This window comes from Nycticebus coucang, chromosome 5 (genome assembly GCF_027406575.1).
Source record: "Nycticebus coucang isolate mNycCou1 chromosome 5, mNycCou1.pri, whole genome shotgun sequence".
NCBI lineage: Eukaryota > Metazoa > Chordata > Mammalia > Primates > Lorisidae > Nycticebus > Nycticebus coucang.
Window position 1 is genome coordinate 63,919,835 of NC_069784.1, and position 13,760 is coordinate 63,933,594.

The 13,760-nt window shown below is 42.2% G+C and overlaps 1 protein-coding gene across 1 annotated transcript in view; it reads right to left on the bottom strand.

Moving 5' to 3' along the window:
• Positions 1–8,000, bottom strand: part of GABRR1 (gamma-aminobutyric acid type A receptor subunit rho1) — a 76,137-nt gene extending 68,137 nt beyond the window's left edge. Inside the window, exon 1 of the mRNA XM_053590903.1 lies at positions 7,879–8,000. Coding sequence (XP_053446878.1) covers positions 7,879–8,000 — 122 coding nt within the window. The remainder of the gene's footprint in view (positions 1–7,878) is intronic.
• Positions 8,001–13,760: the final 5,760 nt, after the last annotated feature.

Consider the following 13,760-nt stretch of genomic DNA (forward strand, 5'->3'; position numbering starts at 1 on the left):
CATGACTAGCTGTCAGCCTCAGGTGGGTCACTTGATCTCTCTATGCCTCTCTTTCCTATAAAAAGGGGGGATGATGCTGCCTTCACAGGGTTGCTATCAGGAATAAGCAAGAACACATTCATTTGAACCACATGAAATGGCTGACATCAAACTGTTTTTGACTTACAAAAACACTTCCACATGGTTTGACCTGAGTTTTATATCTGTTAGGATAATTTCTTTTGTTTTGTGATGGCAGGAGGAGAACATAGGAAGTGGGAAAGTGGAGGGGCATCAGGCTCTGAAGGGTGTGTTTGTAACTATAGCTCATGTTTTTCGTATCTTATTGGGCATCTTCTCAGCTTTAAAATGATGGGGCCTCTAAGGTCCTTGAGGATCTGACATTCTACAAAATTTCTGATTTTTGCAGGATGCAAAATTATTTAACATCTACCTTCCCCGCTAGACTGTGGGCATCTCAGCGGAAGAGCCAGGTCTGATTTGCTCACCAGGACCTCCCAAGCCATGGGCACTGTGCCTGGGCAATGGTGTCCTCAGTACATATTAATTTTCTAAAGAAATGAATGAATGAAGTACAGGAATAGCAAGGGTCACGATTCCTCCATTTATTCATGTCCCTCATTTCTTGCACATTTGCCCTTGGGAGACGGGATGGGGTAGGGGGAGGGTAAGATGGTGCAGGTTCGTGGCCTTGAAGCAGAGCTAGATGAGACAAAAGTGACACTGCCAGCAATCAGTCCTCGGAGAGGGGAGGGATCAAAGATCGTAGGAGCTTAGAGACAAGTCTGGCTAATCGCACTTGAGGGGCAGGGGCCGGGGAGAGTTGGGGAGGTTTGGGGAGGGCTGCCCAGAGGAGGCAACATCTGTGGTAAAATCTGGGTGAGGACAGAGGGTGAGCAAACCACTGCAAAGCCTCAGAAACTGCAGGATAGGGGGCAGGTCCTGTGTAGGCAAAGAAGAGGGCCAGGAAGCACAAAGGGTGACTCAGCAGCTCAGCTGATGTCCCAGAGAACAAAGACACGAGATGAAGAGAAAACAAAATTCCAAGGGGTTTAGGGTGGTGAGAGAGAGACCCAGTCCATGACCCCACAGTTTTCATGTAGTTTTGCGTGTCAGGGGCATCAGCACTCCCTCCTTCTGGCTCCACTCTTCACCACTGGAGCCCTGCAGAGACTCTTTGGGTGGAAACTCACCAGTCTCCCCCTTTCACCTTTGCCCAATCTCAGTCTCTCAGTTCACGGCCGAGTTTCTGGTGAGAATTATTTGTGTTCACTCCATTTTCTCCTCTCCTCAACCCACGAACTCCCATTTCTTCTTGTTAAGGCCATTAATGGTGCTTAGCTGCTATATCCACAGCTCGACATCTCAGGCCTCTACCTTACTGATTCTGACTTTGGAATGATCTGACCTTGTTGTCCACTCCCTCCTTCTTGAAACCCCCGATGCCCCACTGGAATGCTCCCTTGTCTGAAGGCTCAGTCTGTGTCTGATCTGGGCATTGGTGAAGAACCCATTGCCCAAAGTGGTCCCTGGTAACTGTCGATGGAATGGCCCTCAAGCATCCTCAACACCTCCCCATACTAGAAACTCCCTCCTCACCTACCACCTACATCTACAGCTCCAGGCTCACCTTCCCTCCTGAGCTGCAGACCTCTGCTTCTTCCTGTGCCCGGGACAGCTGGCTCTTGCTATCTCTTAAGCACATCCAGATTCATATGTTCATACGAAACTCATCATCTTTACCCCCAAACCTCCTCCTCCACTTGTCCTCCTTCCCTGGCACCACCATCTATCCAGTCATAGAATCCAAACGCCTGTTGGACTTTCACCCTAAACTTCTCTCTCACCCTTGAAGCTAATCAACTTCTCCCTCACCCCGAGCTGCCTATTCCTCTCTTTTTCTTCTTTTGTTTTGCTTTGTTTTGTTTCATTCATTTCATACCATTCTTATTATCCCACCTCAGCCTTTTGCCAGCTCTCAGCTGATCTTGGGCACGATGGAGGTCTCTCCTCCAGCATCCCCCCCCACCGCCCCTACTGCCAAGTCAGTAGCCACTGAAATTGTCCAAGTCCCCTTCCTCTTCAGAGTAAATGTGGATTCTTTAGCATGACAAAGAACATATGATAATGATACTTCTAGCCTCTGAGGGGACCAGGCCCCTGAGCTGACATTTGTCTTGGGGCCTGTAATATAGACAGGTTGTTTCCATTCTTTCAGGGAGAAGAGGAGAAACAGTAATTTTGATTCATTCTAGAAACATTACCCAAAGCCCTAACCTTCTGGTTCCAAAGGATGTGCCTCACATGGAGATTTTGGGAAAATGTCAGCTATTTGCTGGAATGGAGACCAGTGGGAGGCACGTGATATACTTGGGGAGCAAAATTTAAAGCCTTCAGTACTCTGGGTTATGCAAATACCTCCTTACATTTGGCATCCTAGGCACTCACGTCCTGTGTGCAGTGTTCACCTGAGTTATTTGATTAGCATAAATCATGAAGAAAAGCCTGGATGCAAATTACTAGCAGCTTTAGTCTGGTTGAAATTAAGCAAGCCCTTTTAAAGTTTAGACTACATCATTAAATAACATTTAACCTGGCTAGTGGGGTATAAGTTGGATCTACTTTCTATTCTAGAAGGAAATTTGGCCAAATACAGCAGAACTTCCATAGTTGACTTCCTCCCTACCCTGACCACCTACATTGCCCTAATTTTCATAGACCAGACATGTGCCACATGTATCAGTACAATAGGCCTAGTTCCTTGTTGACCACCTCCATATGTTCATTAGTTTGTTACAGACCCTTGGGTGGTCAATTTACAGAGGTTCCACTGTATATATGGAGCTGGTTCTTATGCCATTTGATGCAGGACACTTACAGGAGTCTATTCTATGTATGTAGACAACTTCTTATGTGCAAAGATAGATATACAGAATAATTATCATAGTAAGGAGGAAATGATTAAATGTCCATGAATAGAAGAAAATGTGTACATGGTGGTACATTGTACATTGTTGTGCATATTACACATTATTATGTAGCCGACCCTATGACAATTATATAGACTTTTAAATTCAGTACACATGCAGTATTGTAGTAAATACAATAAGTTTATAAAATTATATGCATAAAAAATCCCAAACTAGTTAATATTTGGGCTCGGCGCCGACAGCTCAAGCAGCTAAGCGTCAGCCACATACACCAAAACTGGCAGGTTCAAATCCAGTCCAGGCCTGCCAAACAACAATGACAACTACAACCAAAAAATAGACGGGCATTGTGGCAGGTGCCTGTAGTTCCAGCTTTACTTGGGAGGCTGAGGCAAAAGAATCTCTTAAGCCCAGGAGTTGGAGGTTGCTGTGAGTGTGATGCCATGGCACTCTACCCAGGGCGACAGCTTGAGGCTCTGTCTCAAAAAAAAAAAAAATTGATATATGCTTAGAACAAAAGAAGACCAGAAGAAAATACAAAAAAAAAAAATGTTAACAAGGTTACTTCTGGATTTGGGGATTGTGGGTGATTTTTGTGTTTTAAAATCTTTTTCCCTAGTGAAGTAACTTCTAGTTAAAAAAAAAAGTTTCCCCATTATTTTGTAAATTTAAACAATAGTCATATGTATCTTTAATAATAAAAAATGAAAGTTTTTAAAAGTAATTTTTTTTTCCAGAGATGAGGTCTCCCTCTGTCACCCAGGCTGGAGTACAGTGGTGTGATCACAGCCCACTGCAACCTCATTATCCTGAGCGCAAGTGATACCCCCACCTCAGCATTCTGAGTAGCTAGAGCCACACACACCACCACCACACCCACCTAAATTTACAAAAATACTTTTTTGTAGAGATGGGGGTCACACTATGTTGCCTAAGCTGGTCTTCAATTCCTAGGTTCAAGCAATCTTCCTGCCTTGGCCTTCCAAAGTGCCAAAATTATAGGCACCAGCCATTACATCTGGTCTAAAGGTAATTTTTAAAAAGAAAATCTACTTTCCTCTTTAAGATCAGGAATAAGACAAGGATGCCCCCTCTTGCCACTTCTATTCAAACACAGTACTGGAAGTCCTGGCAAGAGCAATCAGGCAAGAGAAAGAAAGAAAGGCACACAAGTAGGAAAGAAAAAAGTGAAAATGTCACTCTTTACTGATGATATGATCTTATATCTAGAAAATCCTAACGACTACATTAAAAAAATATTAGAACTAATAAACAAATGCAGTAAAGTTTAGGGACACACATCAACACAAAAAATCAGTAGTGTTTTCTATACACTAACAAGAAACCATCTGAAAAAGAAATCAAGAAAATCCCATTTTCAGTAACGGCAAAAAAGAACAAATAAAGAATAAATTCAACCGAGGTAAAAAATTGTATTCTGAAAACTATAAAACACTAATGAAGGAAATTGAGGAAGACACAAACAGAAACATATCTCTTGTTCACAGAGTGGAAGAATTAATGTTGTTCAAATGTCCATATAATCCAAAGTGATGTACAGATTGAGTGTCCCTGTCAAAATTCCAATATTTTAATTTTTTTTCTTTTTGAGACAGAGTCTCACTATATCACCCTTGGTAAAGTGCTGTGGCATCACAGCTCACAGCAACCTCCAGCTCTTGGGTTTAAGTGATTCTCTTGCCTCAGCCTCCCAAGTAACTGGGACTCCAGGCGCCCACCACAACACCCAGCTATTTTTGGTTGCAGTTGTCATTGTTGTTTGGCAGGCCCTGGCTGGGCTCAAACCCACCGGCCTGTGTGTATGTGGCCAGAACCCTACCAACTGAGCTATAGGTGCCACCAAAATTCCAACGTTATTTTTTACAGAAATAGAGACAATAATCCTAAAATGAAAGCATAAAAGATGCTGAATAGTCAAAATAATAGTGAGTAAAAAGAACAAAGCTAGAGGCATCACACTACTGATTTCAAGCTATGTTATCATATAAAGCCATAGTAATTAAAACAGCATGGTACTGGATAAAACTAGACACATCAACCAATGGTAAAGAATAAAGAACCCCAAAATGAATCCACACATTTATAGTCAATTGATTTTCAACAAAGATGTCAAGAAAAACACAATGGAAAAAGACCAGTTTCTTCAATTAATGGTGCTGAGAAAACCAAACACCCACTTCTAAATCAACTTTTAAATCAACTCAAAAGTGGATCAAAGACTTAAACATAAGACTCAAAACTGTAAAACTGCTAGAAGAAAACATGGGGGAAAACTACATGTCATTGATCTGGGCTGTGATGTTTTGGACTTGACCCCAAAACTCAAGCATTTGAAATCACTTTGGTGAAGAGATAGCTGCACCCCCATGCTTACTGCAACACGATTGACAATAGCCAAGTTACAGAATAAACGTCACTGTACATCAAGAGATGACTGGATAAAGAAAACGTGGTGTACCTACACAGATAACAACAACTACACACGTGGACTACTATCAGCCCTAAAGAAGGAAATTGTTTCATTTGCAACAATATGGATGAAGGTGGAGGACATTATGCTAAATGAACCACAGCAGGCACCTAACACCAAATACTGTGTGACCCCACATGCATGTGTAATCTAAAACAACAAAATACTGTGTGACCCCAAGTGTATGTGCAATCTGAAACAACCAAATACTGTGTGACCCCACGTGCATGTGCAATCTGCAACAACCAAATACTGTGTCACCCCAGGTGCATGTGCAATCTGAAACAGTCAAATACTGTGTCACCCCACGTGCATGTGTAATCTGAAGCAATCAAATACTGTGTTACCTCACGTGCATGTGTAATCTGAAACAACCAAATACTGTGTCACTCCATGTGCACGTGTAATCTGAAACAACCAAATACTGTGTCACCCCACGTGTACATGTAATCTGAAACAACCAAATACTGTGTGACCCCACGTGTATGTGTAATCTAAAACAGTCAAATACTGTGTGACCCTACGTGCATGTTTAATCTAAAACAGTCAAACTCAGAGACACAGAGAATGGGATGAGGGTGATCACTGGCTAAGGTTCGGGAGGGTGGGAAGACACTGGTCAAAAGATACAAAGTGTGAGTCAGACATCAGGAAGAAGCTTTCTGAGCTGTACTGCACAGGATGGTGACTACAGTTAATGATATTGTATTATACATTTCAAAATAGCTAAGAGTAAATTCCAAATATTCTTACAAAAAACAGTGAGCTGGATTTAATCATTCCACATTGCATATATACATCCTAAAGTCACTTTGCATCCTATTAATGCAGAGAATTATAATTTGTCAATTTACAAGAAAAGAAAAATAATTTAAAAATTTAAATTAGGGCGGCACCTGTGGCTAAGTGGGTAGGGCGCCAGCCCCATATACTGAGGGTGACAAGTTCGAACCCGGTCCCAGCCAAACTGCAACAACAAAAATAGCCAGGGTTGTGGTGGGCACCTGTAGTCCCAGCTACTTGGGAGACTGAGGCAAGAGAATCACCTAAGCCCAAGAGCTGGAGGTTGCTGTGAGCCGTGACAACACAGCACTCTACCGAGGACGACAACATGAGACTCTGTCTCTAAAAATAAAAATTAAATTAATTAAAAATGTAATTCTTTAAAAGAAAGTGTTTTTCACTGTGTGGGACTTACCTATCATTGGTATTTGCTACTAGATTGCCACCCTAACTCTGGCTTGGAGAGAGGCTGAGAAGTTTTTGATGACAACCAATAGGGTTCATTGTGGTTGTGCTTTTGTTCCCAACAAGCACATTTGGTTTAAATAATCTCTACAGCTGCACCACCTCACCATTTCCAGAGTGCCCCAGCAACTTTTGAGTCTGATAGAGACTCACCATGATCACTGAATAGTTCAGCTCCTAGTTTTGTGATATTGTTAAAACAACTTGAAACATGAGCTCTAGCTGGCTGGCTGCAAGCTCCGTTGTGGAAGGCACCTCTCAAGCCCTAGGGGGGCAGGTGCTGAGCAGTTAGACCCACTGCCCTTGTCCTACTTCGAGCTTCTATAAACTAGGTTTCTTTCGCATTAAATGACCTTCCTGACTCTATTCATATTTACATACAGAGGCAAAGAAAGCTGAAGCTCAATTTGGAGCTAGAGCTGATAAAGGACCCAAGTCAAGAGCACCCTTCTGCCTCCATTTCCCCATCTGTAAAGAGAGAGTGCTGGATGAGATTGTCTCCAAGGGTCCTGTTTTATTGATGGATGTGGAAAGAAGGGCATATCCAGTACACACGTTCATTGCCAGTGCTGCCGGCAGAGCTGCCCGGGAGGCTGAGTGCCCAGGGCTGTGGGGAGCTGCCTCTGCAAGGGCTGGTATGGACAGGGCAACACACCTGTTGGCCACAGCCACACAGCTGAACAACTCACCTGCAGGCAGCTCCATCCCTGCCTCCACCCACTTCACAGCTCAGGGACAGTCTAATGCTCCTTCTAGCCATGCAGCTTAAAGAAAGCTGCTTTATTTCCTTTAAAAGAATAATACACAAACCTTACAGAAATGAGAACTAATAAAATCACTCACTGCTTAGAGATCTCATTGGTTATTTGGGAATTTGAAGATTTTTTTCTAACCTTAGGATACAGACATCAAACAATTGCCAGTGATTTTTTTCAAGGTGCATACATTCTTTTTACCAGAATCTACCTTTCACTCAGGACAACTCATAAGGAATTCAAAAACATGCAATAACAATATCATCTAATCCAGAATAATTTTAAAAGAAAACACAGCTAACTTCCCAAAAGGAGTGAGTCAGGAAAACCAGGGGAAAAGGGATCCACACAGAGTACGGGAAGCTAGAGACGAGGCTCAGTCTCCAGAACAGCAGCGTAAACTTGCTTTGCACGCCCTCCTCCCTAAATCCTCCACCCCTAAATGTCTACTCACCTGCCTTTCTTAGACATCTCGTGTACTTCTCTTCCTGGCCAGTGCACTCTGCTTTCAGCATCCAAAACCCAGCCCCACCATAGAAAAAAGATGCCAAATTTCATATTTTGGACAGTCAACATGGGTTTCCAAATCCAAACAGCTCTCTTAAGAAACAGCAAAAAGGAAAAAGTTGTTCTTTTTCTCTCTTAAGACATTATTGGTCTGTTCATTATTAGAAGGATGTTTACTCATGCAAAAAAAATCAACCCACAGTATGTAATCTGGAAAGCAGGAGAAAGCAATTTCCACTAAACCTATAAATCCTCCTACGTCAGATGTCAGGGATTTTCTGAACTGAGGTTGAATTCTTGTGTCCCTGTGGAACAATTATTTTGGCCATTCTAAATTAGTTCATCATCAGATGTAGTACATATGTTGGTAAAGATCTATTTTCTGGTCCATTGAATAGGAGGAAGTAAAAATGGACTAAAATGAAAAAGACGAGGTGCTGAAATGTTTCATGCGTTCATGTTAATGAGCTCCTCTCTGGATCTATTTTAAGCTTCCAGCCATTATTATTTGCTCTAGCCCAGGGCTGGATTTGGTCATCTCCCTGCCCCCACTTCTTCCTGTGGCTGGATCTGTGAAGCCTCAGGCCTGGGTACCTGAGCAGGCTGTGTGTATGGCCGAGAATGGGAGGGCAGGCGAAGAAGAGGCTTCTCCATCTCTGCCTCGCACAGAAACAACTAAATTTCCTTGTTAATTGCATTTCTCTTATCATGAACCTCATTGGACTTTTCACATATGAAAAATACCAGTAATAATTTCACTGTAGCTATCGAGTCTGCAGATAGTTTTTCTTTTTCTTTGGTGCTTGCTCTAAGACTCTACTATGATCTACAGGCCACAGTTTATGTCTTTATCAAAGAACAGTCTGAGGGCCTTGTGGAAGACACTGCATTAGGTACTCCCAGCTATCAACATTTCAAGGCAGAGCTGACCTGGCTGTGTAAATTTCTGCACTGTATTGGCAGATTGAGTCAGTCAGAATTCTACAGTTGAAAAGCAGACAGCTGGCTGAGAGTGGTGGCTCCTACCTGTAATCCTAGCACTTTGAGAGGTGGGGGCAGGTGGATCAATTGAGCTCAGGAGTTTGAGACCAGCCTGAGTAAGAGTGAGACCCCATCTCTACTAAAATAGAAAAATTAGCCAGGCATTGTGGCAGATACCTGTAGTCCCAGCTACTCAGGAGGCTGAGGCAGGAGGATCACTTGAGCCCAGGAGTTTGAGGTTGCTGTGAGCTATGATGCCACATCACTCTAGTTGAGGCAGCAGAGTGAGACTCTCCCTCAAAAAATAAAAATAAAATAAAAAAGAAAAGCAGTCAGTTGTACAAAATTGCTAGCCCAAGTTCCAACAGAATGAAAATTAATTACAGAAGACTGAATGAATTGATGAGGAAAAATGTATTGAGGTTAGTTGGAATATAGCTGATTTCTTTTAATGTTCTATTTCTTGGATATGTAAAAAGCTCTTTCTCTTTCCTCTTATACCTCCCATAATTCATAATAAGTTTTTTAATTCTGATTTTGTAAACTCAAGTGAAGAATTCAGTTCCCCTCCTCTGAAAGAAGAAGCTCTTACTGGCTCTTTATCATGGTGATATAGTTGTCTACGCAGGGTTCAGTGAGACTCCATCCTCTTTTTGTCAAAATAGAACTGGAAGAATCAATTATGCCATGAAGGCCTTGCCTGGAATATCCTATCTGAGAATGATGTGCATTTAACTAGGTATGATGAGCCATTTTAAGTAACAAATTTTGGCTGTATTTATGGAGTCAATAAAGTCCTCCTAAGAAAACTGGCCTAGGTCCAGTTACTGTGTCCAGTCTCACAGGTGATGAGGAACGTTACTTCCAGGCAAGTGCTTGGGATATTATTTTGAAACCTCTAGAAGAAAGAAATCCACTTGAACATATAGGTACTGCAGGAAGAATTTGGTGAAGTTCCTTGAACCTCATATCCTAGTCTCGGCTGAATAGAAAATGATAGACGCCTTTGCCAGTCCAGTCTCAGACTCTTATGGGAAGGACTGGCTATAACCGCTGCTGAGACTTTGCGGCTGGGCTGCTTCCTCCACTAGGAAGCTCCATGGCAGAGTTCTGAGGGGCAGGGCCGGCTTGGTCTTAGGGCCCTTTCTGCTTTTGACACCAGCTAACCACACCAACACACCCCTCACTGCAAACTTTAGAGCTCCACAAACCACAGCACTTTGTTACTAAGTGTTCTTAATAAACTTTACTTTCTGGTAACACCAGGTGTCTCTATTGAGGGGTGGGGGGCAGGCTATGATTCTGTTAGCTACAGTGCAGTGGCATCATCACAACTCATGGCAACCTCAAACTCCTGGACTCAAGTGACCCTCCTGCCTCAGCCTCCCCAGTAGCTGGGACTACAGGTGTGACTGACTACAGGTGTGCCCTCTATATAGGATAAGAATATAGAAGGGAGTTGGAGAGAGAAAGTGCAGCCTGAGAGAGCCAGTTAGGGCTCACATCAGAGCTTCTTAAGGATCTGAACTGACTTGCTGAAGTATTACATTTCCACTGCAGTTTTTAAAGCCCTATTATTATTATTATTTTACCTATCTCTCCTTTTCCTTTACTCAGTATGCCAGCTGCCTCCCTCTTCTCCCCTTTCTACTTCTCAACCCTCCCAGCCTTCCCTGCACCAGATCAGGTCTCCAGGGCAGCAAGTCCTTCCGTGGGGAGAGGACCAGGCAGCAGCTGACTCCAGCTTGCTTTCTCATGACCTTCAATGTCCCCTTGCTTCCAGACCTCAGAGCAGCCAGGTGCCTGCACAGGCACTCGCTCGCTGATGGGACAAATGTCAGACACCACACCTCACCTGCCCCTAGTAGCCCCAGGTACGCATCAGTGGTTTTCAATTTGCTCCCTCTACTCATCTGCTAGCTGCAGTTGCCTCCACTTCTTCAGGTTCTGTGTCTAGGGAGTCAGCTAATCCCAGACCAAAAATATTCAAGGGAAAAAAAACAATGGAAAATAATACCACAATAGTAACACAAATCCAATTAAATAATACAGTATGACAACTATTCATACAGTATTTACATTGTATTAGGTATTCCAAGTAATCTAGAGATGGTTTAAATTTTACCTGGCAGAGGTGTAGGTTATATGCAAACACTACACCACCTTTTATAAGGGACTTCAGTATCTGCAATTTAGGTGTCCAAGGGCTCAGTGCCCAAATATGAGCTGTCAACATTGGACTGAACCTTGCCAGGTGGGACTTAGGGACAAATTAAAGAGCAAAGGGAAAGACTTTGATAAAGCAATGACCACAAGAGTCATTTTTCAGTTGCTGATACAGCTGCCTATTTTCTCACCATACTACATATTTCCTGGCCAACAATTTAAGCTGCTGCTGTAATCAAACCAAAGATCAAGAAGTAAGAGGGAATCTTATATATTTATCATGGAACAGTTTAGAAGTGAGTGGTCCAGTCTGATGGGGAAGTCTGCTCCAGGATAAACTTTCTTCCACCTTGTTGCCCCTTCTAAGGATGTAGTCCTTGTGTAGTGTGCATGGTGGAAGTTGGGTTTTCACCATGACTGCAGCCCAGGCCATGGGATGAGGCAAATTTAAGAAATGAAAGGTGGGGGGAGGAGCAAGATGGCAGCTGAGTAACAGCTTCCTTGCAACTGGGCACGGTGAGTCTGGGGAGACAAGACTCCGGGCATCTCTGGGTGGTGGGATCTGCCCATAAACATCCCTTCGAGGACACAAAGAGTCAGCGAGAGACTTCTGGACCCCAGGGGGAGGACATAAGCAATGGAAATCTGGACTCATCAAACCCTGGTCCAGAGGCATGGCAACTTAAAGACCAAGAGGAAGTGAAAGGAAAATTAGGGAAAGGAAACAGATAAAAGAAATCACTCATGAGGAAGAATCAGCAGAAAAATCCTGGCAACATGAAAAAACAGTCCAGAGCAACCCCCACAAGGGACCATGAGGTAGCTACTGCAGAGAATTTCACCAATAAAGAAATGTTAGAAATGACAGAAAGGGAATTTAGAATACTGACAATGAAAACAATGAATGAAATGATGAAAACAATGAAGGAAACTGCTGATAAAGTGGAAAATAACCAAAAATAAATCCAAAAACAGAATCAAATAAGATATGAAGAATATAGAAAGGATATAGCAGAGCTGAAGGAATTGAAGCAGTCAATTAGGGAACTTAAAGATACAATAGAAAGTATCAACAACAGATTAGACCATGCACAAGAAAGAATCTCAGAGGTAGAGAACAAAGCTCTTGTGATAATTCAGATAGTTAAAGAGGCAGAAAAGAAGAGAGAGAAAGCAGAAGATTCACTGACAGAATTATGGGACTTTATGAAGTGTTCAAACATACAAGTGATAGGTATCCCAGAAGGGGAAGAAGAATGTCCCAGGGGAATGGAAGCCATACTAGAGAATATTAAAAATGAAAATTTCCCAAATATCACCAAAGATTCTGACACACTGCTTTCAGAGGGATATAGGACCCCAGGTTGCCTCAACTCTAACCGAGCTTCTCCAAGACACATTGTGATGAACCTATCCAAAGTCAAGACAGAAGAAAAGATTGTTCAAGCTGCCAGGAGTAAGTTCCAATTGACCTACAGGGGCAAATCCATCAGGGTGACTGCAGACTTCTCTAATGAAACTTTTGAAGCAAGAAGGTCATCTACCTTTAATCTACATAAACAGAACAATTTCCAGCCCGGAATTCTATATCCTGCTAAGTTAAGATTTAAAATTGATGGAGAAATCAAATCATTTACTGATATCCAAACATTGAGGAAAGTCACCACAACAAGAGTAGCTCTACAGGAAATACTTCAACCTGTTCTACATACTGACCATCGCAATGGATCAGCAGCAAAGTAAGATCTCAGAAATTAAAGGACAGAACCTAGCTTCCACACTGATGCAAAAGATAAAACTAAGCAATGGACTCTCACAAAATAAGATGAATAGAACACTACTATGCTTATCAATTATCTCAATAAATGTTAATGGCTTGAATTTCCCATTGAAAGGGCATAGATTGGGTGACTGGATTAAACAGCACACCATTCCACTTGCTGACTGCAGGAAACACACCTAGCTTCAAAAGACAAATTAAAACTCTGAGTTAAGGGTTGGAAGACAGTTTTTCAGGCAAACAGAATTCAGAAGAAAAGAGGAGTTGCAATCTTATTTTCAGATACATGTGGATTTAAAGCAACTAAAGTCAAAAAAGACAAAGATGGTCACTTTATATTGGTCAAGGGAAAAATACAACAAGAAGACGTTTCAATTCTGAATATTTATGCACTCAAATTTAAATGCTCCCAGATTTTTGAAACAGACCTTACTCAGTCTGAGCAATATGATATCCTATAATACCATAATAACAGGGGACTTTAACACTCCTCTTACAGAGCTAGGCAGATCCTCTAAACAGAAATTAAACAAAGATATAAGGGACTTAAATGAGACCCTAGAACAACTATGCTTGATAGACATGTATAGAACACTCCATCCCAAAGATAAAGAATATACATTCTTCTCATCGCCCCATGGAACATTCTCCAAAATTGATCATATCCTGGGACACAAAACAAATATCAACAATCAAAATAAATGAAATTTTACCTTGTATCTTCTCAGACCACAAGGCACTAAGGTGGACCTCAACTCCAACAAAAACGTTCAACCCCACACAAAGGCATGGAAATTAAACAACCTTCTGTTGAACGACAGATGGGTGCAGGAAGAAATAAAACAGGAAATCTCTAACCTCCATGAGCATAACAACAATGACAACACAAGCTACCAAAACCT